This window comes from Oreochromis niloticus, linkage group LG7, assembly GCF_001858045.2.
Source record: "Oreochromis niloticus isolate F11D_XX linkage group LG7, O_niloticus_UMD_NMBU, whole genome shotgun sequence".
In the NCBI taxonomy this organism is placed as follows: Eukaryota; Metazoa; Chordata; class Actinopteri; order Cichliformes; family Cichlidae; genus Oreochromis; species Oreochromis niloticus.
Genome location: NC_031972.2, coordinates 62,371,691 through 62,397,929, shown reverse-complemented (window position 1 = coordinate 62,397,929; position 26,239 = coordinate 62,371,691). Strand labels below are relative to the sequence as shown.

General features: G+C 40.7%; 2 protein-coding genes across 4 annotated transcripts in view; one reads left to right on the top strand and one right to left on the bottom strand.

Annotated features, from left to right (window-relative positions):
• Positions 1–98: 98 nt before the first annotated feature.
• Positions 99–3,259, bottom strand: hsbp1b (heat shock factor binding protein 1b). Its single transcript, XM_003447054.5, has 4 exons — positions 3,066–3,259; positions 2,088–2,154; positions 1,815–1,941; positions 99–1,714 (listed from the first exon to the last, which is right to left on the bottom strand). Exons 1-3 carry the CDS (start codon positions 3,108–3,110, stop codon positions 1,820–1,822), a joined length of 234 nt encoding a protein of 77 aa, XP_003447102.1. The 5' UTR covers positions 3,111–3,259; the 3' UTR covers positions 99–1,714; positions 1,815–1,819.
• Positions 3,260–3,311: 52 nt separating this feature from the next.
• si:dkey-246g23.2 (PQ-loop repeat-containing protein 1) overlaps positions 3,312–26,239 on the top strand; it is a 54,691-nt gene continuing 31,763 nt past the window's right edge. The window contains exons 1-3 of one of the 3 annotated variants that reach the window (XM_025909333.1): positions 3,312–3,636; positions 5,977–6,258; positions 6,461–6,594. In XM_025909333.1, the coding sequence (XP_025765118.1) occupies positions 6,050–6,258; positions 6,461–6,594 (343 nt within the window). In that variant the 5' untranslated portion in view covers positions 3,312–3,636; positions 5,977–6,049. The remainder of the gene's footprint in view (positions 3,637–5,976; positions 6,259–6,460; positions 6,595–26,239) is intronic. The other 2 variants (XM_005471141.4, XM_025909332.1) reach the window with 2 other exon arrangements.

The window sequence follows — 26,239 nt, the reverse complement described above, 5'->3', positions numbered from 1 at the left end:
GGGGTATGCTACGGAGAACATTCAACACAGGCAGGCTTTCTTTGCTTTAGCTGACTTGACAAAACCTAAAACTCCAGTCAGAGATGGCAAACATCACATCGGTTAGCAACCTTCAAGTCTGGCTTTCTGCTTTCAGCTCAGTGCGCGATCGTGTAAAAAGGTGTTTCATGCATCAGGACTCTTTGTTCCACACAAAATGATCCAAGTGCCATCTACTCCAATCTGAGATGTTATCAGATGGTGTAAAAATTGGATTTGGTGCATAAAGTGGTAAACATTAGAATTTATTATGTTATTGCCGAGTGTGATTTTGGGGCTGTCACCTCAGAAATAGTTCTGAGTCTTTTAGACTGGATACATTAAATGTGCCTGATGCACAGGAGATGCACAAATCACTTTCATTTGTCAGCAGGTTGATGTGAAATGAATTTCACATTAGTACTCTTTGTGTGGGGTCTGTATGCTGGTAGCTGCAGTTGTACTAAATCAGGGGTGTCCAACTCCAGCCTCATGGGCCGGTGTCCTACAGGTTTTAGATCTCACCATTGGTCAACACACTTGAACCAAATGATTAGTTCATTATCAGGCCTCTGGAGACCTTCAGATGCTGAGGAGGTCATTCAGCCATTTAAATCAGCTGTTTTGGATCAAGGACACATCTAAAACCTGCAGGACACCGGCCCTCGAGGCCTGGAGTTTGACACCGCTGTACTAAATAGTTGGGATAGGCTCCAGTCTCCCCCACACACACATCTGAACTGGATAAACAGGAAAGAGATGGAATGAAGTGTAACATTTCTACTTTTTTTTTTTTTTTTTTGCTTCACTTAAATAAACATGCACATACATAAGTCATCGTCAGGGGATTACATTTAGTGGTTCCACTAAAGTGCAGCTTAACAACTTGGGACATATAAAACTTATTCCCCCAACATGTGTATATATCACACTTTTTAAAAATGCTATGAATAAAAGAAAAAACTCTGAAAATATGGATTTTTTTTTTTTTTACTGAAACTCTGAACATAACCTGCTGCCGAGCGGCTTATGGCTTCCGGTTAAGTGACCATAGTGACTTAGGTTAAAAGAGCCACTTGTCTTAAAGTCAGTTTTCATAACAGAAAACTGACTTTAAGCTTGACAGACTCCAATAACTCACTAATCTCACTTCATAGTGCACTCCTCTTTTCAAATATTGACCATACATGACAAACAGCTGTGTATTAAATAGCTTTAATAGAAGACTATCAGGATTGGAATGCATCCCACACAATGGTTGTAACAGTGCTCATTGTGAAACACTGCTAGCTTTAGAGATTCGCTGCACCATGTTGGTGCGGACATTGGATTGGAGGTTCTACTAACCTGTTAGCCTGCAAGTTTTAGTCCTCACCAGAGGCTAGGGCAAAACCATCACTGTCTGCTTTCGTGTCAAGGACTTCAATTACTGATATACATGTATATGAAAATAACCTCCAGGTTAGTACGCTAAATCTGCAATCCTGCACATGAGCACTTGAGGTGCTGAAGGGCATGTCACACTATTCTAGCTTACAAGTAACGTTCAAATTTTCAAGTCATTACATAACCGTTTCACAATATATAAAAAAGCATTTCACATAACGACACACCAAATCAATATTAGTCATTTTCAGAATGGAAAGTCTGCTGCTCCTGAATACAGGACCGACTTCACACCTTGTGATTTAGGAACCTGTGGGACAGATGTAAAAAAACATTCGCTATTAAAGCTTACATTCAACATATATTTACAGGAAAACTGACAAAGCTAGACATGTCGACTACTTTATTACCTTCATTATGATCCTTGACCCTCTTTAGCTTTTTCTGGTGTTGCCTCGATCTCCTCAACACCAGCCTGGGTCATCAGGTCAGCAATGTTTTTTTCCAAGTCATCAATACGTGTGCTCATTTCATCAAGTGGAGAATTAGTTAAGGCAGGTAATTACAACTGGAAATCACAAAGTCAGCTAACACGGAACAAATGATCCAGCCTACAATTATTAACTTTGATGCATATAATCAATACAACTGATGTTTAGCATTTTAGGTGATTATTAGGATATTCCTTCCAATGATCTGGTCTGACATGGTCTGGAACTTGTCCTGCATCTGTTGCAGCAGAGTCTGAACCTGTGGAGGGGAAAAGAGCAGAAATTGTGAAACTGGAGCCACTTAATAGTTAAAGTTTATGGAGATATAAAGTGAAGTCATAACACTGTCAGATACAAACACTTTCAAGCATATGGTCTGTGAATCAAAGCGTTAACAATGGTGAATTTGTTTCTATGCCAACAACTTAAAAGCTTGACTATGGATCTTTGATTTACTGTAACACCTGCTGCACTGTACACCTGCAGCAACCCCCCACCCCAATTCTGCATCTCCTTCTCATAAGAGCCAAGCTTTAATCCTCATCTTCTGTATATGTGAGTACGACTGTAGGAAACTAGGAAATGCATAACAACAAATGACTCAAACTAGCGGAGGTGGTTTTTAAACGTTTGCGAGGTTTACTTAAACTAAACGTCTCTCGCTGACCCCCATCTCTATGGCAACACTCAAACACTGCCTACGCAGGCTTTGTCGTATAGGAAACACTAAAAGGATCATTAAAATACAATTTGTACATTTTAAGGTCTATGTGTGAAACTGCGCGATATTCAGTAGTCAGACACTGACAAGGGAAACCTACTATATATAAGTGCCAGGTGAATAAGAATAGAAAATGTACTGCAAGTAACTTTTACATAATTCTGTGCAGTTTATTCGTTGAAATTTGGTGATGTCATTTACATGACCGGTTGACCATTACATAACATTCTGGAGCTAAAGTCTGGGATTGTGGTTTGGATACAACAAGCTCAATACACACAGCCTTTGAATCTAGAGTTTTACACACCAAACAAAATCAGCGAAACACCGCATAACTGCTAAAATTTTCTAGCTCAGATAGCTTGCTATCGTTAGCATTGTTATTGGCTTTGCTAGCTAAGGCTAAGCTACTGTGGCTAAAGCTAGCTTGCCTCGCGATCACGACTCACCACATTGGTAAGGTCCTGCACCGATTTGGGGTCCGTCTCAGCCATGTTGTGATGTAAATGATTATCAGCGCCTAAACAGCACAAAAATTCAAACCGCTATCTAGCGACTGTTTTGCTATCAACTCGAAGTAAGCAATCTCGCACAACACCCACAGCACAGTCAGCTGTTCCAAAGCACAGAGAATCTCGCGAGAGCTGCTCCAATGTACAGCGAGTTTTGAATGGGCAGTACAGGGTTGTAGATTTTATTTACCCCACGTAGCCTCACGAAACTCCTGACATGCAGATATTTGTTCAGTGCAGTAGTCTGCGTCATTTAGGCGTCCGGGTCATAGAAACATGCACACAAAAGCCTTTGTTAAATCTGTATTAACTAAAACAAAAGATAGAAGTCTATGTATCCGTGCGAGTGCATGTGCGCCTGCCTGCGCGCGCACGTTTCTCCTCATCTGAACGAGTTGGGATTTGAAAGTTGGAGCTGCCGGGGAGCCCGGTGTGTTTTGACGCCGCAGAAGTCGTGTGCGGGTTTTGTTTATGTTACAAACGGGCGGAAAGTGAATGAAGAGGCTTGGTAAGTAAAGCTTGAAGTTTTGAGTTAACTCCTAAATTAGGGAACTTAAACGGGTATAAAATCCTTATAAGGGGCGATACAGAATCAGCCCCATTGCGCACTGTGCGCGTTGTGAGCTCGCTATACTGTTATAGAAAACGGTAGATTTTCTCAAGTGATTTAAATGTTGCCCTTAAAAGTTCTTATTTACACAGGCTTATGCGAAACCTTCATCTGTTTATAACAATGTAACCACACGCTGCGAATGCTGGGCCTGTGTGTCTTGTTACTCTGAGGCTGGCACAGTAGCCTAAAATTGATGTCTGGAAGTTCAGGCATGTTAGCCCAACCCAAAGAAGCTATGCTTTGCTTATGTAACAAAGCTTGTTGTGTTATCAGATGTAGTCCATCACATTTGGGCTGCTCTCGTGTGATGGTTAACTTCCACAGCAGGCAGAGGGAAGTAGCTGGAGACGCCTTGGATTGTTAAATTTCCTGAATAATATTTAACTTTGGAAAACACATAGAAACCTTTTTATGGAATGTGTTAAAGGTCAGCTGCAGGTTTTTATTCACTTTGCATTGTTAATCATCACATCTTTCAAATGCTTTCTGCAATGTTGGTGTTTTTACAGCCGTTATGTCCTTATTACAAATAAATTACCTCTGATGAATAATCAGGCTGTACATAGGGTATTCCACTCATTGCATCTGCTGTTGCGTTGAGGAGAAAAGGTTAATAGCAGCAGTCTTACAAGAAGAGAACCTGTTGGTGAGGTTTTTGTGTTATCACGACAAAAGTATGTTGACCCAGTGCTGACTGGATTTCCAGGCTTGACTGATTCGTCAGCTGAGCCTGGCCACCAATCAAAAGAGCGCATTCATGCTAGCTCTTTTTAAGGTTTGATAATGAAAATATTAGACAGTGATTACTCAACAGGAAAGAACAGGAACACAAAAGTACCCACAAGAATGATGCCACTGCTCACTGTTTTTCAGCATGTGTAGGTCATGGTTTTATGTACACAACATACATTTGTTTGTTTTTTTACTGAGGAACAACAATAGGGAACTGTAGTTTTAGGGAACTATATGAAATCAAATTTACTGAAATGTATTGTAACACTGTTTGGGGGAAAAGGGAACTACTTTGACCATTTGTAATAAAGTATCATGCCAAGTAGTCACAGTAGTCATTTTGCATTGTTAATAATAATATTAATTTGAAGATTTAATTTAAGAATACATTTTGAATTACAGGACCAAGTTGTTATGAAGACAGCCTGGTAACAGAATATGTTTAACTGAACATTTAAGATAAAAAGAAAAGCTGGTGTATGCAGTTTGACAGAAGTTGGTGCAGATATGCATTTTGACTTGTTATCTAAACAGTATGGTGGATGTTACTGACACATCCCATATTGGTCACCTTAGTAACGCCCCTAGCTTCACCAGCCGGTGACTGTTTAACCTCTCCTGGCAGTCCATGTCCTCTGTTGCTGTACATTCCCAGACCTTTGACTCCCGCTTGTGATCCCTGTTCTGATATGTGGCCACTATAAAAGACAATAAGTTTAAATAATAATAAAGTAGTTTGCTTGTTACTTGTCTGTACTCTATATATTTATGTAATGAATTAAAGTACAGTATACTATTTTCAGATAGTCATGGGTCCATTTATTCTGCAGCTGTTGGGAAACCTGAATAAGAATTGACATTTTCTTTACTGCACCTCTGTTTGGAATCACTACTATGCCTGCCTGTAACAGCAGAGCTTGCCTAAGATGTGTTATTGAATGATTTTGATTGATGGAAATGGATGTAAAACAAGAAGAAAAATAAGATAACTGCCAGCATTTAGAAGTTGTATTTGGACAATAATGAGCCTTTTGTACTTTTTAAAAAAAATATAAAAATATAAACAGTTAACAGCTGTTTTGACTAATGGACCAGCAAATATGTGAAACTGTAACAGACTATGCAACAATGACATAATTATTCCAGTTGTCTACTTCAACATTATGTTCTGCATAAAGAAGTTTAAAAGCAATATGTATGCCTGCATTGTATGTGTGCATTGATAGGCCAGTATCAGCTGACTGAGATCATTTTGGCCCTAATATGAAGGCATATTGCTTCATGTTTTCTGTAAGTTTGGCTGTTTTGATTGTCGTGCATGGGCTACTCTCCTCTAACTGATTTTGTGCTGGAAATAAAAATGAAAATTGTGATGTGTGATATAAGAATGTGGCATTTAATTGCACTCGGGCAATGTTAATCTCTGGTTAGTGACTCTGAGCGCCTCATAATGCCCATTAATGATAATGCTGCTGACCTCCCATTACTTTGACTCTCTGACAGTGGCCTGCTGTCTGTCAGATCTCCTACTTCTACTCATCCACCTCCTGAACACTCGTAATATTCCCTTGCTGTGATGGATGCAGAGGTGGTTCTCCAGGAGGAGGACATGGAGGGCTCGTGGACGCTGCTCTCCTGGTTGGCATCATTTGTAATGGTGTTTGGGGGAGCCCTGCCTTATGTGCCGCAATATCAGGAGATCCAGAAAAGCAGCAACACTGAGGGATTCTCCACCAGAGTCTGTCTGGTGCTGCTCATAGCTAACATCTTGCGTATATTTTTCTGGTAAGAAAGTATTTGTTCTGTACTCATAATTTTTATCCTTTTGCTTTCCTCTTTTATTCCTTTTAAAGGTGCTAACCTGTCATGTCGGCCTTGAGGCTCTGTATTTAAATACAGCTGATCCTACCGGACTATGTACTGTTCTATAAGAGCTCTGTATCTAAAGTCCTGATTGATTTTGGTTGGGTTGGTCTTGTTCTTGCAGGATAGGGAAGCAGTTTGAGCTGACCCTGCTGCTTCAGAGTGTGGTGATGATTCTCACCATGTTTGCCATGCTCCACCTTTGTTGCACTGTGCAAAACACCAACAGAGTCAGCACCAAGCAGCATCACCTTTCAGGTAACCAATACTTTAGGTCATACAATCACTGTCATAAGCAGTTACAGTTACAGCAAGTGACGCATCCAACATTCAATGCTTCCCTGTGTCAGCAGTTTTAGGCGAGAACTGATTCAACTCCTGCTTCTTTCCAAAAGAGGGAGCTAGTGGAAAAGCTAACATTGCAAGATTGCTGTTCTCAAAACACCTTACCTATGAGAGCTACTTTTTTATATTCCGACTTGTCCTCTGTATATTGAATTCTTCTTTTCAGTTTCCACTGTGATGAATACACAAACATACTGTACACAGTAAAGCTTGAAATATCATAAAAATATCACGTTAAAGAATGTGTAAGAAGTGCAAAGCAAGACAGAGACCATCCACCATAACTGCAAACCCTTCTTTAACCTTATGGCATAACCTGATGTGCACCTCCCTCAAAATGTAACTACATGTCATGTTCATGCAGCCTGCAACTAGTTATTAATTTATCAATAATCATTGTTTCAATGTAAAAAATGGAAACTAATATAAGGACTTGCAAATGTCAGCAAATTTCTGGAGTGAGATTGCTGAAATTATCAAAATGGATGTGAAGGAATGCACAAAGCACTTTATTTGTTTCTATTTGCTGGGACTGCATATAAAGTAAGGTAAGGTTTGATTTAAGGTGCACAGGCAGCAGAGGTCTGCAGAATGTCGGCCCATCCCACACTGTGAATTACAGGATATCTCTTCTTAGAGTGTGTGTGCACGAAGTATAAGAAATGTGATGGAAACACAAGCATGTGAATGTGTTTCTTAGGAGGCTGTGGATGACATATTGGTACAGAGTGAGAGCGGATGATGTGAGCTAAGATTAAGCGCACCAATATCAGTGTCTCCTCTGAATTGTGTGTGTGTGTGTGAGATGCCAAGACGGGGAACCCAACCAAGATTATTTACAGGGTCTATTTTTATAGGCTGCTGTCTTTTATAGGTAATTGTGTTTTTTACAGACGCTCTGCATGATTGCCTTTGCAAATACTCTGACAGAAATTCAATCTAAGTGCAGTTTTTCTTTTTTTGTTTTATTAGACAACGGAGTAAAACTGAATAATGGAATCTTGTAATACTCTGATCATGCAGAGCACAATGTGTTATTAAAGACATAAATCATGATAACTGATTTTAGGTTGATGGATATGAAACAGGGAGAATATTTCTTTGTAAAGACGAGCAGAAAGCATGTCTGTTTGTTAGGCTGTCAGTGGCAAATCCCTCTAAGTGAGTTTTGATTGAGGAACTACAGACTGAGTGTGTGTGTGTGTGTGTGTGTGTGTGTGTGTGTGTGTGTGTGTTTAGACAGGAGAGTAATGATCGTCTTTATGTTAGACATCTGTGCTTCTCTTGCCTTTACAAAGAACTGATCTATTACTCATCAGCAGCCCCCCCTCTGTTCATATTATTTCAGCCAAACAGTTTTTGTGGTGAATAAAATAGTTTATTGTAAGTGGAGGAGGATCGTCTGATTTTTGTGAAGGTGAATTTCCATATAGGCTGTTTGTGTCTGCCCGCGAGCCACTGAAGTGTAATCTGTGTTAATCAGAGAAACCAGAGCGATTGATTTAAAGTGATCTTCATTTTTTAATCACGCTATCAGCTAAAACACATCATGAACACTCTTTCACATTAAGCCACCCTCTCTCCCTTAAGGGCAGGTCTGAGGTCCGGTTGCGATGGGGGATGGTGGGGTCAGGACAAGAATAGACCAGAACAGCTCTTCTCCCCAGCTGCCTGCTCTTCCTTCCACGTTTCTTGTGCAAAGTCTTTCCAACAGATCAGGGTCATCTCTATGTAAAATAGTTACTTCTAACCATGATGCATGTTGGTGTGGGTTCCAAATATGTAGCTATTTTTATGGCTCCTTCATTTCCTATCATTTCTTAGCTCCTCGCCCAGAAGTCCTGACTGCTCTTTATTTTTTTCTTCTTTGGTTTCTTTTTTTCACACCTTCCTCCACTGTTCTGCTACTCTCCCCTCTCCTCCTCCTGTCGGTCCTTCTGTTGCAGTTTCAAGGGCTCCCACTTCTTTTCCTTAACTTCTACTTTTATGAACAGATATCTGAGACTGGCAGAGTCCATGCTGAGGTCATCTCTGATCCACTTGCTTTAATGCCAACTTCTGTCATCTGCCTACTAACCTCATTTTCCACTGCCTCAAAGCACACTCGAGCAAAACATAACCTGACTGACTGAGGCGAAACAGAGAACTGCGCGTCTCCTGTGAGTGTCATTCTCCCACAGTTTAAAAAAAAAAGTGTTGAAATTTCAAGATTAAAATTTTGCAGCGCTAAAAGTTTTTTTTTCTTTTCTGTTGGCTATGCCAACACATTGTTGTAGTGTTCCTAAGTACATTAACTTATAGAGAAATGTTTCTTTTTTTTTTTACATTACTCTTATTACAATATTACATAGTCCAGTGTATTACTTACCTTTTTACGCTTTATAGAAATTAATTTATAAACTGCTCATTGCATTATTTTTTGCATTACTCCTCAGCATCACATAGGAAGCACTGCCACTTAATTGCCTATATAATATGAAACTTTCCATCTACATATATATAGATATCCTGACATCGAAGACTTATCAATGATCTCCTTTCAGTATTTAGTTCTTATCACAAAGCTGAAAACAGCTGGTGAAAGAGCACTGGACAGCTGCTTTGTGCGTTAGCACGCTACCATTGAAGCTGGATGGTGAGATTTGATATCATGTCATAGCACCAGGAGATGGTTTTGGTTTTTCTTCTGGATTTCACATCCTTGTGTCCAAAAAAATAGCATAATGTGCTTCTCTCCACCCCTGAAAACCTGCAGACCACTGTGCCATTTGGGCTATGGTTCACTAATGATGTTTTACTCGGAGCTGACTCTGGTCTTCTCAGCATTCCTGTCCTTCCCGAGTTCAGCCACGATCTCTCACTCAGTCCTTCTAAACAGACTTTCCTCTCTTGGCATCTCCGACACACCCTTAGCCTGGTTCCGATCATATCTCCCTGACCGCTTCCAGTTTTTCAGCTCAAATCATTCCTCTCTCGTCTATCCCGGTCACTTCTGGTGTACCCCAAGGTTCAGTCTTAGGCCCTCTTCTCTTCATAACATACATCCTCCTTCTTGGTACCATTTTCCATAAACTCGATCTTCACTTTCACTGTTTTGCTGATGACACCCAGTTAAATCTCTCCTGCAGGCCTGATTCCTCCCTCCCAACTTCTTCTCTTATGGAATGTTTATCAGAATTAAAATCCTGGTTCGGCTCTAATTTTCTTAAGCTCAATGAGGATAAAACTGAAATCCTTCTTATCAGCACTAAATCCAACCAACTGAAGGCAAATCATTTCACTCTCACTGTTGTTAACTCCACAGTTTTCCCTTCACCTCAGGTTAAGAGCCTTGGTGTCATCCTAGACAGCTCACTGTCCTATAAATCTCACATCAGCGATCCCACCTGTTCTGCCTATTTCCATCTATGCAACATTAACCGATTACGTCCTTCTCTTTCCACGCAGTCTGGATCCATTCTTCTTCATAGTCTCAATACCTCCCGCATTGACAATTAACAAATTTCCCACGTGTGGGACTAATAAAGCTTATCTTATCTTATCTTATCTTATTTCTCTCCTGCATGGTTTCCCCCCAAAATCCCTCCATAAGCTTCAACTGGTTCAAAACTCCACTCTCTGCATTATTACCAGAACCCCCTCCTACCAGCACATCACCTGTCATGTGATTACTGAATTAAGGAAAGTACCACTGTTTATGAGAATCACATTTAGGCGTCTCCAAATAGGTTTGAAACGGGTGACTGGGAGTTCCTTTTTGTGTTTTCGTCACTAAGATGTGGTTAATGGTAAAAATTTGTAAATGTTTTTTCCTCAAAGGGTAGGTGTAAAGCCATTGTTGCCCGGTAACAGTGCCGCCTCCTTTTGTATTGTATACGTGAAAACAGGTAATTGTATAAAGTTGTTGCCAGAATGGCACGACAAAGAGAAATGTCAGTCAGATGAGTAAGCAATGAGCTCGCTTCTTTCTTCTTTCAAGGACGAGCTTGTTGTGCAATTTTTATGCCCACACTTTGATATTTTCACTCCTGCTTTGTTATAAACAACCAAAGAGTGCCAGTAACTACATCATGGCATGTGAAAAAGGAAGTGCTGTTTTTGGCTTTATGCACAAACTGTAGCACAGTCTGGAAGTTTCTTCAAACTATCTCGCCAGGAGTGCTCAGACTTTAGATGTGAAGCCAAGCTAAGAGATAACAAACACAACTACACAGCCTGGATCTTCTCGTCAGGTCACCTTCATTATTATTTATTATTTTTGTACTAGATGTGTAAGGTGTGTGTGTGTGTGTGTGTGTGTGTGTTGCATCCTGTATAGTAGCTCTTTCTGTCTCCTTAATCCATTGATGATGCAGTGATATCAGGATGAAAAGTCAGCAGAAAACAGAATCTGTTTTTAGTCTGCATCAGCATTGTTAGTGTGCCCATTTTGATGCCTTCTGCATAATCGTTCATAGAGGTGAAACGTCATATATTTGTGGTCAAAATGTGTTCTTCAGTCTTTGTCATAGTCTCCGCCTGTGCTCACTCAGAGTTATGACTTTGCAAAGTCTTCAGTACCTGCCCCAGGGTGCCACATTAGCAGTCCTGGCCTTATAATTCAGGGGTTTGAAGCCAGATAGAGAAGTAAGGGGTCTGAATATATTCAAAGACACATGTGACCTCAGGCTAAGTGTCTGATTGGTGCAGTGAATGTAGACAGTAACTCTGAGTATGTGAAAGCAGAGAATTCTGGGGCTAGAAAAAAACTTCATTTAAAACAAGTCAAGAATATCTAATCAAGTGTAATTACTGAGCTACTCTGAGGTCACTGAAAGTGGAACACCATAAAAGCTGAACAACATCCTCCTCTGTTGGCTGAAATGGGTAAAGCACACCTGCGTCATGTTAACACAACGTCGTACTCACAGCTCAAGTTTGTGTGAAGAAAGTGTGTTTGAAAGTTAGCAACAGTTACTGTTTAACATTGTGTTTGTGGAAGCCATTGAGACCTTACCTCACTATAAACAGAAGAGTCGGGGCTCTTGATAACTAGTGCTGACCCTGTGCTCATCCCTAAAAGCGTTATCACTCAAGACAGTGGAAGCGTGATAGGAATTGTTCAAGTGCTCACGAATCACCGTCTACAATGTGATAAAATCAACTGCTACTCTGTGCTTTATTTGCCCTGCTGTTCTCTGTTGCCTCATAAATTCAGATCATAGCTGCCAGATACAGCCACGGTTCTTTGAAACAATACTGCTAACTTGATTTTAGAATGTAACAATTTCAATCAATTAATAGATAAAAATTAGACATGACACCCACAAGTGAAGGAAGCTGAATATTTGACTTATTTTTGAATTTCTACATCACAGTTATGGTTGTATTGTACTTGATGAAATTGCTCATGTTAACATACTAATATTAATTCAAGTACAACTTTAACATATACTCATAGTTTCATACAGTCTTACAGCTCAGCTTTTGCTGACATAGTCACAAAGGTGTTAATGAATCCACAGTTAATGAGACTGATGCACTGTTATCTCTCTAATAAATGAAGTGTGTGTGTCTTTGTTGTTTTCTAGCATCTGTTCCTCAGGTCTGCTGTAGAGCTGGGTGGGTGTATATTTCTGACTCCTCGAGGAAGCGCACTGTTGAATTTAAATAGTTTGGAGCGGTCCTTGTATTTTAGCCAAAAGCTGTTATCCTGTCACAGCAGTTGGACACAGGTCAGACTTACTGTACTAGTAAGTCTGTGTAGCGTCAGCTTGTTGTACACTGTCTGTATCCAAAGCTCTTCTAATCTTCGTCTCATGTCTCTGCTACATATCCAGCTCACACTGTGCAGCTCTTTTTCTGAACTATATGCAGATTTGTCACTTGATGTGAAGTCGCTGTGGATGCTATCTTTAGTTATTATCAGCTGTCCAACAACTGAATCACTGTGGTGGTTATCTCAAAGAAAGAAGTTCTGTTTGATATCGGGAGTAAGCTTGAATAGTTTTTTAAAGTGACATCAGACCTTTGATTTGATTTGATTTTTTTTAACTAGCCACACATATAGCCAAGGTAAAAGTACCAATGTTTTATGTATCAGGACATAATGATAAATCACGTAGTCCTTAGTGTGTCGTAAAATAATTTCAATAAAAACCCAAATGAACAACATTTGAAAACTAAGGCTAAATGCAGAAGCAGCATGGGAAAGTTAAGCTTATAGAACCACCTTTAGCAGTGATAAGTTGTTTATTTTAAATCTACATTTTAGAGTAAAATGTCAATCATATATATTTAATCTCTGTAGTATTCTCGATAGAGCTAATTCTTCTATTTTGTAACTTTGTAAAATATTGTATTATTTAATTGAGTTCAGTCTGTTGGAGCAACTGTAACCACATAATTTCCTTAGAGATTAATAAAGTATTCTGTATGACTTCAACAGTCTCTCACATTGTTGTGGAGGTGTTTTGGCCCACTTTCCTTTACAAACTTGCTTTAGTTTATTGAAGTTTGCAGGTATTCATTTATAAATCGCCAGTGTTAACGTCTGGCACAGCATTTTAATACGTTTGAAGTCTGGACTTTGACCGGGTCATTGCAACTCCTTGATTATTTTCTCTTTCAGCCAATCTGTTGTAGATTTGATGCTGTGCTTGGTTTCACCAACCTGTCGCTTGACGGCTAAAGCTCGGCCCATTTTGGTGTGCAGAGGAGTTCAGCGTCAGCTCTGCAAAGTGCCCAGGTCCTGTGTGGCTGCCAAACAAACCCAAATCATCACCCCTCCACCACTGCTGTGTTTGACAGTTGGTGTGAGGTGTTTGTGCTAATATGCTGTGTTTAGTTTTCATCCAACATGGCTCCGTACATCATGGCCATATATCTTCACTTTGCCACTTTATCAGTGTTTGTCCAAAGGACATTGTGTTTTTTTCCGGTGGAATTTTACAAGCGTTCACCCCGCTGCCTCGTTCTTTTTAGAACAAAAAGACTTCTCCTGACAACCCTTTCCAACAAGCCGTACACATTTAGGTTTTTTCTAATTGTGCTTTCATGAACTTTTAATTTTTACATGCTAACTGAGACCTGTAGAGTCTGCAGCTCTTTTTCTTTTGCAGTTTCTCTGAGCATTGCATGTTCTGTCCTAGGGGTGAAATTGCTGCGATGTTCACTCCCAAGAAGACTGGGAACTGTTTTCCACCTGTGAATAATCTTTCTGACTGTAGAATGATGGACTGGAAATTGGTTGGAAATTGACTTGCAATCCTTCCCACACTGTTCCGCAGCAACAATAGCTCATGTGAGATCACTGCTGATGTCTTTCCTCCTCGGCATTGTGTTAACACAGCCGGAACGCTCCGGACCACCAAATTGCAAAAACATCTGGTTTTAAAAAAGGTGCTCACACTTGCTCAGGATCAGTTAATCATTAGCAAGCACGTTCTGTTAACAGCAGTTGGATGTTACTTAACATCTTAATTGTTATAGAAACAGACACTGATTCTATATTTTGCCATAATTAATAATAATAAAAATGGTAATAATAACACAGCCTAGTATGTCTTGTGTTGTTGCAGTTACCTCACTGTAAAACCTGCTACAGACCAATTTTCAGTTTGGTTTTCTAATGTACTGATATGTGAAATCCTGGATTTGAAAGAATGCATACTTTATTTATTTACCATGACTGTAGACACGTGTATGGTGGGCTCAATGTTAGCCTGTGCATGAGATTCATCTAGATAAATTAGAGATTCTGGATACCTGTTCAAGAGCAGTGTAACTGAATTATTGCAGGTGAAAGTTGGCAGCCCTATTCCTCCTGCAGTGACTTCTGTCCACTGTTCTCTGGTGTAAACCCTCAACTTGTTGTCATTATCATATTGAGAAAGTATCCTTTTTTTTTTCAGATAAAAACTGTGTTGTCTCAAGACTAAATACTACTGTGTACTGTCTTTATTTTCCTATGTTTATTTTTATTTATCTATTAGGGCACACAAGCTGAACAAAAAGACACCGTCCAACGATGGACTCTGTGTTTCGTTCAGTATTAAAGGTGCTTCATATAATGTGCAGAACAAATAACCTGCAATTTCAGGCTCTGCCCAACATACCACAACAGTAACACATCCACAGAGCAGTGAAAACTCCGCTGCTCACGCACATCTGCATCACTGCAGTGGGACAAATCAGGTGTAACAAGCATTGACCGAGATTATGTGCAACCTAAATTGAATTTACATATCCTGCAACAGAAAAAAAGTGTTTTGCTCACTTTCAAAGTGATGTATTTTTAATTAAAGCCCCGATAACAGCAGAGTTTTATTAGCAAGTCAAATGAAGTCAGCTAGGTGAGAGGTGTTTTATTAGCAGCCAGGCATACTGTATTACTCCAACAGGATAGATAAAAAATGCAAATAAAATGAGGGGGGTGTTTGCAGTGATAATTTTTGTTCCCGGAAGCTCAAAGGAAAGTAGCAATGAGAAAACATTTTTGAGACGAGAGATAAGTGTTATAATTAGCTTCTGGATTTGATAAGGCTGTTTTTCACAAACACTGTTTTACCTGGTTTTTTTATTCATTTATTTTTATATATTGCATTTGCAGTAGGACCAGTAGGTTTTTGGTTGGTAATAAAACCAGAACAGTGACGACTCTTCCTTTGGTCTCATGGAGCAGGCGACGGTTCATCCCTCAGGGGCAGTTTGTTCCCAATCATACAGATTGCATTTTTCAAAGTTTATGGGCTTATTAGATTTGTACCATGTAACACATGAACCTAGCAGGACCAGTACAGGCTTTTTCACATGTGCACATAAGAAAGTCTTTGATAATGTGGCTCTTTCAGATCAGTGGTCCGATATGGATCATGGTGGCTGTTAGATTTGTATTGTTGATTGTCATTTATGCTTAGAAATATCTACTTATATATGCTTAGAGTTTTATAATCGATTGTGTAGTGATAGGAGGTTTGATCCTTAATAGTCTGTAACAACTCTGTGTAGCACGAAGAGGGGAGTGTGTTCACTCCTCTTCAGAGTGTTCTGGCATAGATCACACACCTCCTAGGAGAGGTCGTATGTTCTCTTGCTGATATATGGTATAGCAAACATACGTATATCTGTTTGAGTGTAAGAGCCTTTTGTTCAGATGTACCGCTAGACTCCTGGCACCAGCTTTGGGGAGTCTTCCTGGGGTTACATCTTGACCCCACACACACACACACACACACACACACACACACACACACACACACACACACAGGGTATTCTTTGTTCACATGCATACCTATATAAGATGTCATATGTTAATGAACCTATGCATATTCATGTAACCACAATAAAAGGAGTGCTATGGGGAACCTGGCTGAGAGTCTGACGGAGGCCAAGCGGGTGGAACGACACTTGGCTCCAGGCAGGCCTCCTCATGCATGAGTACTACAAAGAACTTTGCCTGCTTGTGTCTTGTTTTTGCTGTGTAGCAAATTGTCCTGAATGTTCCAGTGAATAGGTTTATGCTACAAACCTATCAGTGGCACTGTCAGGAATAATCATGCATTCATGTGGCTTTGGATGATTCCATTTACAATATTGGCAAATTGTCTGTGACAGTATGAAGTTTTTTCATGCTCTGAAATAAAACTCGAGGGTTTGTTCACCACTCAGGACCTAATTTTTTCCACAATACAATACAATACAGTTTTATTTATATAGCACATTTAAAAACCCGAAGGCACACCAAAGTGCTTCACAGTAATACGGAGAAACAACATAAATCAATAACAGGGTACAGATCGGGCACTAGCACAGACAGAATGGAGGCACTAATAGAACAGAAGAGTTAAATAAAATAGGTATCAAACCTCAATAAAGAGGGAAGGTCAGATCTCGAATACAAAATATCCATTAAGAAGACAAAACTTTTTCTGATTATTTCGACACCCATGTAAAACTTTTCAGGTGTAAAAGGCAAAAAATGTTTTTGTAGCTCTTTTATACTCCAGTTGTACGCACGCATTAGCCTGGTATTGGGTCGAATTATCAACTCGTCTGACGCGGCATCCACTCGGAATTTCTTCAGAAGAGAGAATTTGGTTCTTCTAAACCAACATGTCTGCCCAAATTCAACTTTCTTTTCAGTCCATAGCTGTGGCTCAGTGTAAAGTTTACAGCAGCTTGCCAGCTGGTTTGATTCTGCCCATGCAGCAGCTCCATCAGTCTTCTTTAAGAGATGTTTTCTGAAACTTGCATCAAGTTTAAATCAGAATGCACTTTTTAATTGAACTACCTGATGCCCTGCAGGGCTTCGCTAACAGAAGAGAAACCCCTCTGAGGGTCTGTCCTGATACCTTGTGGTTATTTATGGATGTGGGTTAGTAATTCACAGAGTTGTCTCTGACCCTGTTGACCTGGTTGTGTCAGTCAGGACAGGGTGTCGCCTCATTAGACCAACACTACCGAGAAGACCTGACAAACAGATAGCATCCATCACGGTCCGTCTCCACTACATAACCTGACAGGTGTGTGTGACTAAAGAGAGGTTGGGACGTCTACCCATCTGTTAGTGTCGTGTGTGTGTGAGAGAGAGAGAGAAGGAGAATCTCAGGGGATGTTGTACATCTGTGAGGGTGTGTGGGTACCAGATTGTGTGTCTGTGTGTGTTATGTCAGTGAAGACCTCCATCTATCAGTCCAGGTAGATGCTAACTGAAGATGAAGGTAATACCATCTAAGTAAGGTAAATGAGACGGCGGTCTATGAATGAATCCTCTTTGAATTACAAAGAATGAAATATAAAATTACCACTCGTGTCAATGTTGTTTGATCTGATTTATAATTAGTACGCGTTTTTCTCAAGAAAGAAATGAAACTACTTTTCTTTATGATCTTTTTCCTTCTCAGTTTGGCCTCATAGTCTTAGCTCCTGATACGCTCTAGGCTGTGGATCCTGATCAGCCAATAACTGATAATTAGTTGGTTTCCTTGTTGGTGTCTGTCCGTTTTCCCCTCTCATCTGTCTGTCTGAGATTTCTGGAAAGAAAGATTTGTTTTAGTGGCTCGTCTGAGTCAAACTGATTATACAGATATAAACACACCAGACTCACAAATACAGTTAGCTGGAAAAGTGGTTTTCTCTACTCAATTTTTTTTCTTTTTTGCAAATTTGACTATGAAACAAAGATATCCCAGATAAAAAGTTTCAAAATTATGATTTATGTATTAGTGTATGCATTTCTGAATTAATTAAGGGAAAAAGCAACCCAAATTTACCTGGCTCTGTGTGAAAAAGAAATTTCCCCCTAAACCTGATAACTGGTTTTGCCACCCTTGGCAGCAAGAACAGCAGTGGTGTTTGTGATAACTGGCAGTGAGTCTTTTGCATCACTGTGGAAACATTTTGGCCCACTCTTCTTTGTAGACTTGTTTTAATTCAGCTACATTGGAGGTTTTTCAAGCATGAAAGTCTGACTCTGACGAGGCCATTCCAACATTTTCATTGGTTGGTTTGGGTGTTTTTTAGCCATTTAGAGATGGATTTTTGGGTGTTTCCAAACATTCATGCTGCAGTACCTGAGGGTATGAACTGCTCGCCGCTCATTCTCCTGGTATAGAATAAATTCATGGTTTCATCAATTACGGGAACTCGTTCAGGTCCTGAAGCAGAAAGTAAACCATCACACTACTATCATCAGTGTCAGCGCTACCATTCTGAGATAATGTTAACTGAAATGAGTGAAGTATCCTTTTCAGCCATCAGTGTGCTTTTTGCCTTGGAACTCTCCCGTGGATGCCATTTTTGCCCATTTTTGCCCACCTTTCTGGAAGACTGATCTTAACTGAGGCGAGGTGATGCCTGCAGTTCTTTTGTTCTTCGTTCTATTTTGCCCTCCTGGATCTGTCATTGATGTGCTCTTGGAGTAATTTTCCCTTCCTGTTAGGTTCACCGCTGTCCCTCCAGAGCTTTTCTCTCCGTTGTGGATAATGTGGTTTGATGGAGTCCCAAAGCCTTAGATGTGGCTTTGTAACCCACTCCAGACTGATAGATGATGCTGATAGTTGTTTTTCATTTATTCTTGACTTTCTCTAGTTAGTGGCATGATGTGTTGCTTTTTTGAGATCTTTTAGCCTCCTTCACTTTGTCAGACACGTTCTGTTTATGTCATTTCTTGATTCATCATGGCTAACAGTAATCAGATCCAGCCAATTGGAACTCTGTTTTCTGTTGAATGATATTGGTAGGGATGGGTATCGAAACCCGGTTCTTGTTGAGAACCGGTTCCCACTGTTTCAATTCCTTGGAATCGTTTGCCATTTTTGCAAACGATTCCCTTATCGATTCCAGTCGCCCCGAATGACGTCACCACGTTGCGGAGCGTCATTTACCTGGCAGGGCGCCTAAGCGGCTCAAACGCTCAAAAGTTTGGTTATACTTTACGAGAACAGATGACAACGGGGCAACTTGCAATACTTGCAAAGCAGATATTTCATTTAAAGGAGGAAACACTACGAATATGCAAAAGCATTTGCTCACAAAACACGCGATGACCTTAAATGAATGTCGTGTTTTTAATTCCGCTCCGGACTCGTGAATCTCAACCCAGCAGCAGCGGTAACGTTTGCACGTCCTCTCCCGTTAATGCAGCAGGTAAATAATCAGCTAACAGTGCATATTATGTTAGCGCGATCTGCCTTATTACAAAACCTGCCATTACTGTGCATTTAGGTGACCCTGATGAGACAGACAGAGTCTGGCTGGCAGTTCTCGCTGCAGTCTACCGGTAGCGTCTCCTTTCAGGCCAGGATAGACGAATGTCACCGAGCAGTGACTAAGTTTGTGGTCAAAGGCTTGCACCCATTTGCCACAGCAGATGCCCCCGATTTTCGGTAAGTGAATGTGTTTAATTGTAGGCAGGGACATTACTGGATATTCTTGTGTAATTGCTACAGAATAATTTATGTTATACTTTGTTATTGCTACAGAAGAATATTTATTTTATTATTTTATATTTACAATTTTTTTCCCCGGGGACCCTGTGACACCCCATTGAAGAGCCGTAGGCTGTGGATCTCTTAAGATCTCACTGTTGGGTTTGTAAGGCCATGTTACTCCTAAATTTCTGTCTTGTTCAAAGAGAAGATATAAAACAAAGTTCTAAGTTAATCGACCTTAGTGTTCTCCTTTTTTAAAAATAAGAATCAATAAGAGAATCAATAAAGAATCGAATCGTTAAACAGAATCGAAAATGGAATCGGAATCGTGAAAATCTTATCAATACCCATCCCTAGATATTGGTTTGATGGTCTGAAATGTAATTGTGGCAAATACGCCCAAAAAATTAGGAATTGAGGAAAATGCGTCTTCATAGCGCTGTACATTAAAAATGCTGATCATGGACAGCTTGGTACCTCCAAGAACTGAGTAAAGAATTCCTTTTATGCTGCTGCTACAAACAACTCACAGTTCTTCGTGGGTCTGTATTAGTGTTTTAGTCATTTGCTTCCCAAAGACAACGATGCTGCGTAATAAACACTGATTGCTGTGAGATTTAAGCTCATTATTTCCTCATGTAGTTTTGCTGAAATGCGGTTGGCCTCAGCCGTTCCTCCTTCACGCTCTCACCGCTCAGTTTTTGCGCTCTGATCAGGCGTGATCAGAGGGAATATGATAGAGTCAAATTTTAAAAGCCCTCAGGCTCTCTCATTAGGAGAGAACTTTCTGCCTCTCACTGAGACCCAACCTGCTTTCACACATTCTCCGTGGCCCTGAACCTTTTTTGACATTCTGCTGTGGATGCGAGGATGCAAATGTCTGACTGGACACGGAATCGTTTTGAACAAAGTGTGTGTTCAGTGGTCTCCATGTGAGGAGGTTTGTGTCCTGAGATTATTCACTATTCTTTATCAGTATCCACTTTTTTGTGGATATTTGGCTAAATATATCATTTCTAGCCTGTTTTGGAAGTTTGTGGAATGATTTAATGCGTAATCCGATTGTCCTTGTGTCAACCACACGAGTCACTGAACAGTTTCAGCTCCACCTCAAACTTGCTACAAAGTCAAATCTGTCAAAGTTTTCAGTGTTAACTCTACAACAATTTAGAGATGATCCTCTTTGCACAGGAGCAGGAACTTCCAGTGGTGTGTGTAGTAGATGATGTAGCAGGGAGCCTGCTGTCTTAATTGGAGAGGTGATGCTGTGCCCTGGGCACTCTACCATCCACGAGATGCTAGACTCGTCTCCAGCATGTCACACAGTGCTTCCTGAGAACATCGGTGCCTGCAGGACTGCCCTGAAACCCAGACACACACACACACACACACACACACACCACTAATATCATAAGACCATGATAGAAATGGCTAGACAAAGTGCAGTGCCACTGAGGAAACAGGATATCACAGAGACAAAAACAGGCAACCAGGTGATGTGAGTGTCATTTGTTTGTTTATGCTCGTTCTTGTTTGGATGAGTAATTTTGTAATCTCTTGCTGCTTCCACAGTTTTCTGAAGCAGAGCAATCCACAAACAGCTCCGGTTGATCAGATCTGATGGAAGCACAGACAGTGTTAGTACAGACTGATGCTTAATAAGGCAATGATGGGTAATGTTTAATTATTACTTAAATGTTACACGAGTCATTTAACACATGGCACACTGCAGTGCGGCCATGATTTAAATTTTTCGAGTTCATGCTGTGAACTTTACGCCGTGCTGTTATTGAGTTTTCAGTTCAGCTTTTAGATGATTGATTTTCTTCTCTTAGATTTTGGAGAAAATGAAGTTTTTAATCCGGAAACCAAAATGCTGTTTGAATGTTTGGATATTTAACTCGACATTCAATCATCAGCTAATCTGAGATTCCTCAGAAAAATTAAAAAGTTCTCTCTACAGTAAGTCATCTGTCTGTTTTCCCCGACATCCTTTTTGCATTATTTGCATGAACTCTTTTATTTATTTTTACTTCCTGCTCGTCTCTCCAACCCTATAAATCTTTCTTCATTCATCTAAACTGTTGAAACAAGTGGACACTGATGCAATCTCACAGCAACTGCCCCGCCGCTGATGCTCAGGCTTCTGTCCGTGCTGTGACAACGAGCACCGATGCACGTCGCCTGTAATTTAGATCAGTGTTTGACAGCGTGTCGAGTGGATGACTTTTGAAAAGATTTTTTTGCGGAAAGTTTCAATCTTTTCGCCGCCGGCTGAGGTCCATCAGGGTTCGTATGAAGCACTATGTTTGCACATTCAGCTAATTAGCATAATCCTTTGTCAGTCAGTAGTCACCTGTGTGTTTCTCTGCTGTGTAGAAATGTTAAAAAAGCCAGCTGAAGCAGATAACCTCGCTCTGATTGACAACATCAGGGCTGCAAACACAAGAACATAACACAATTTCATGCTTATAAGTGTGCATTTTTTATGCACTTGGCGTATCTGCTGTTGTTTGCTGCAGATAGCAGAACATCTGTTCTGTGGACACCTGGTATCAAGAGCCGCAGATAAACACTCATTAAATTGCAATGGGCACTATCTTTGAACAATGTTTCTCAGCGAAATAATGACTTAATGTTGCTGCTGTGCTTGTAATTGTGCTCTCTGACTGAGTAATGTGATAATTATACCTCGTGGTTGTGTGTGTGTGTGTGTGTGTGTGTGTGTGTGTGTGTGTGTGTGTAACACTGTGGATACAGATGGCCTGTGTATCTCGCCAAAGTTACCAACTCGTGTACCAATTCTAGTCGGCGCACGCCGTTGTTATCGGAAACATTTGTTTTTTAAAATTTCTTTGCTTTTGAACATGAATGCACATCTGGCAGAAGATCAAACTGTCGGGTACGGATTCTTCTTATTCCTTTACATCTTTGAACAAGCTGTGAGAGTGTTTGGATTCATTTATAAAATGATAAAACTTTTATTGTATACTCCATCTGATGACGTGCACACATCAAGTACTTCTGACAAAAGTGCAGCTGTACAAATATAATGCTGTATTTGTCAGCCTACTGCAAAACATGCCTGATTATATTTTCATGCATCAGGTCTGTGTTCCTGTTGCAGGGGGGTTGCGGCGGTGACGTAGACTGAGCTCTCGTCGCTGTTGCTCACGTTATGTGATCCACGCAGTCACGGCATGCACGACCTCACTCCTAGCTCTGTGACCGAGCGGGGAATGTGCAGAGCTGTCCAAAAATTTACAGCGTTAACCACGCTGTATCAGCTTCCTGGGTTTGCAGGCATGTGAATCCCAACATGTTTGTTCTTGCATCATTGGTACAGATTTGCATGGATCAGCTAAAAGTTGTCCTCCAGCCTTAATGCTTTTGTGTAGCTGTTGAGTCTGATATTTTCCAGTATTTTTAAAGAAAGTTATCTAATGTGAACATATCAGAGTTTTTAGACATGTGGGAGGGTTTAACGGGGTTTATGAACGCTCCTAATGCTGTTGCTTAATATTACATGACATTACATAATGTTGTAATGGCAATACATTCTACTTTTGCGAGTGCTGTGAAGTCATTGCCTTGTAATGCTGGTAGTAAATCAATGCAATCAATCTGTGTATATCATATGTTCACTTAAGGCTTTATTCCCCTCCAGGACTCTCCATATATAAAAAAAACCACAGCATTAAAGTATTAAGAGGTCTTCTTTCAACATAACCCTTAGACTAATACACAGACATGGCCCACGTAGCACATCTCTGCCATGAAGGTCATGTTGTTTGGTCAAGAGAGCTTTTGTCACACCCAATGGTCTGCAGCAAAGAACAGTACTGCTGCTTATCTTTGATTAACACCTGCTTATCTGAACAGAAAGAAAGCCTCCCATTGATAATGTATCTGCCCTAGTAAACCTTTAATAAACAGTGTGTACCTTTTTCCTTATCTGGACCTCCTGATTCTTCCATCTGGTCAACAGCTGATTATTATCAGACCAGATCACCTTCACACACACGCTTAGCTTTGACTGCATTAGTGTCTGTGTGTGAGTGAATCTGCGTTCAGCAGAAAGTTGGGAGAAAAAAGGGGAAGTGGGTTATGTTCTACAAATGTGCTGCACTGTGTGTGTTTGTGTGTCTGCGAGAGACCATCAAGATAGGACGAGAGAACAACCGAGCCAAAGTGTAGTTAATTTGATCTCATGCTTCTCTGTGTCTGTCATGCTCTCGCAGCGTGGATTAGAGTGGGTAGAGTGCTCCACTGACACCACACCTCCTCACTTCCTTTCACTCCACTCCTTCATCCTCAGCACCAAGGTCACAGCATTTCAGTGCTTCGGCCTCAGCGCCGGTTGTCATCCGTCAGACACTCTCCATCCTGGAGAATTCAACTATCCAGTCTTTCACAGCCCTTTTGAAGCTGCCTTAGAGCTGTGGAGCTAATGGAAGGAGCCTGAGTGATCCAGGACATTTTCATGTTGTTGTCTGCCTACATCCACTTCAAAATGTCTAATAGCTTTGCCTTAATCTGAAGAGTTTTTAAGCAGAGATATTTGGTGTAATGTGTAATAAAAGAAATGGGTAAGGAGGGCGGACGCTTACTAAATGCCACATAATTTGCTAAAATGCAGCTCCTGAATATTTTAACTGATAGATCAGCCGTCCCCAACCTGTTTTGCTCCACAGACGGTTTAATGTCAGACAATATTTTCATGGACCGGCCTTTAAGGTGTGGCGGGTAAATACAACAAAATAAAATGATACGACCGAGACAAAAACTGTGGGATTTTGTAAATATAATAATAAACGTGAATTCACTGTGTAACTGTGTAACTTTATTAGCAGCGTCCTCCTGAAATTCGCCAACAACACTGAGAGTAACATCCTCCTCTCTGCCCCATAATGCTCTCTGGTCGGTATGGTAACGTGTAAATATTTCTTTCAAAATAAGACACACGACTACAACACAGGAAAAGACCCAGGGAAACCGAGTTAACGATAACAACCCTGAAAACCATAAATTTTCCCACCCGAGCCTCAACTCTCGCAGCCCGGCACCAAACGACTCACGGACCGGTACCAGGCCGTCGCCCCATCGGCGTGCCTGGTCCAAATGAATTCCTGTCAAACATCAGCAGCAAACCGGACATTACACGGCCTACTCTGTCCAGCACTGGGAGCAGGTGTACGTGAACATCAGACAATCATAAACTCACACATATGTTTTCGCTTCTCATGCAGTGTGCTGAGTGCAGCGAGAACAACAGATTATTATTCAGTTATTATTCTCATACTTATCCTGGTGCATGAATGGGCATTAGTGCAGTCAACTTTGCTGGACTTTGCAGCTCAGTGTCAGCTCTGTGCTCTGATGTATCAAACAAGTACTCACAGCTCAGGCTCGTGGTTCTCTGACAGCATGAGCTGCCAGCGCTGGCTGAAAGTGCCAGTCTGCAGAAAAATAGAAGTGAGGCCGCGGATGTTTTGCTTCATCTGAATCACCTGATGTTGCTCCTGCTGAAAACAGACTCTGCTGAAAACAGACTCTGATCCATCTGTTATTATCTTTAAAGTTTCTGAGAAGAAAATAATGAATAAAAAATAACTGCTTTGGAGAAACTGAGGACTTTTCATCTTTTATGTCAGTGATGTTCGAAACGGGCCTAGGTGTTTGGGATTAGAGGGTGACGGCTTATCAACTGGCATCATCAGTAACAAAGCACAGCTGCTCACTCAGCCTGAACATGTGAAACACAAGAACAACAGCACTTAATTTGAACCAATGTCATACTTTCATTTTGCTGCAGACAGCAAATTCTAAGCAAAAAAAACCAACTTAAAAGTGAACACGCTGAAGTGTCTCGAGGCCAAACTACCCTCAGACTCACCCAAATTTGGGAATCTCAAAAAGGTTGAAGACATTTACAGATTGAACGGGCATGCAAGGCAAGATATAGAGGATTATGCAGCTGCTGTTGGGGCAAATGAAGGACAGTGGCAGCAAAAAAGGATTTTAATCTTTGAGTTTCTCTGCTTAATGGATTTTACAGAGAAATACAGAAGGACTGAGGGAGAATAAGAAACATGGAAACACGTGCCAAGTGTTCCTTGTGACTTGAGGTTGGTTGCACAGTTTAGCTGCGACGTACCGCTTCTATCTTACAATATCTCTGATATCTGACTTTATCCGAGCAGACTGTATATAATTTCATTTCATTTTAAATGTACTCGTACTTATTGTGCTAAGGCTCGTTATGTTGAACTGAATACAATGAAATAATCGCACAAACACAAACATTTTGACGTGCACCTCAGTCTTGCAAGAGCCTGTGAAACAAAGCCGACCTGTGTAGATGGGGGTCATCGTTTGTGAGCACAGCGTGCACAGCTGACTGACTCACTCTTGTTTATCTCAGAGCTGCAGGCGGAAGCCGTCCGTTGACTTTCAGGGAAGGAGACTGACAAAGGAACTAGTGTAAGAGTGAATAGTAAACTGGATTGTGGAGAGGACATGAGAGTTTGACAGTACGTTAAAACTGTGAGTGGCCCTAAAGCTGAAATAGAAGTTGCAGGAAGAAGCGACTCTCTGCACAAGTGTAGTGGGAAGCATGTTAGTGAAGGAGCACATGCTTTGATATG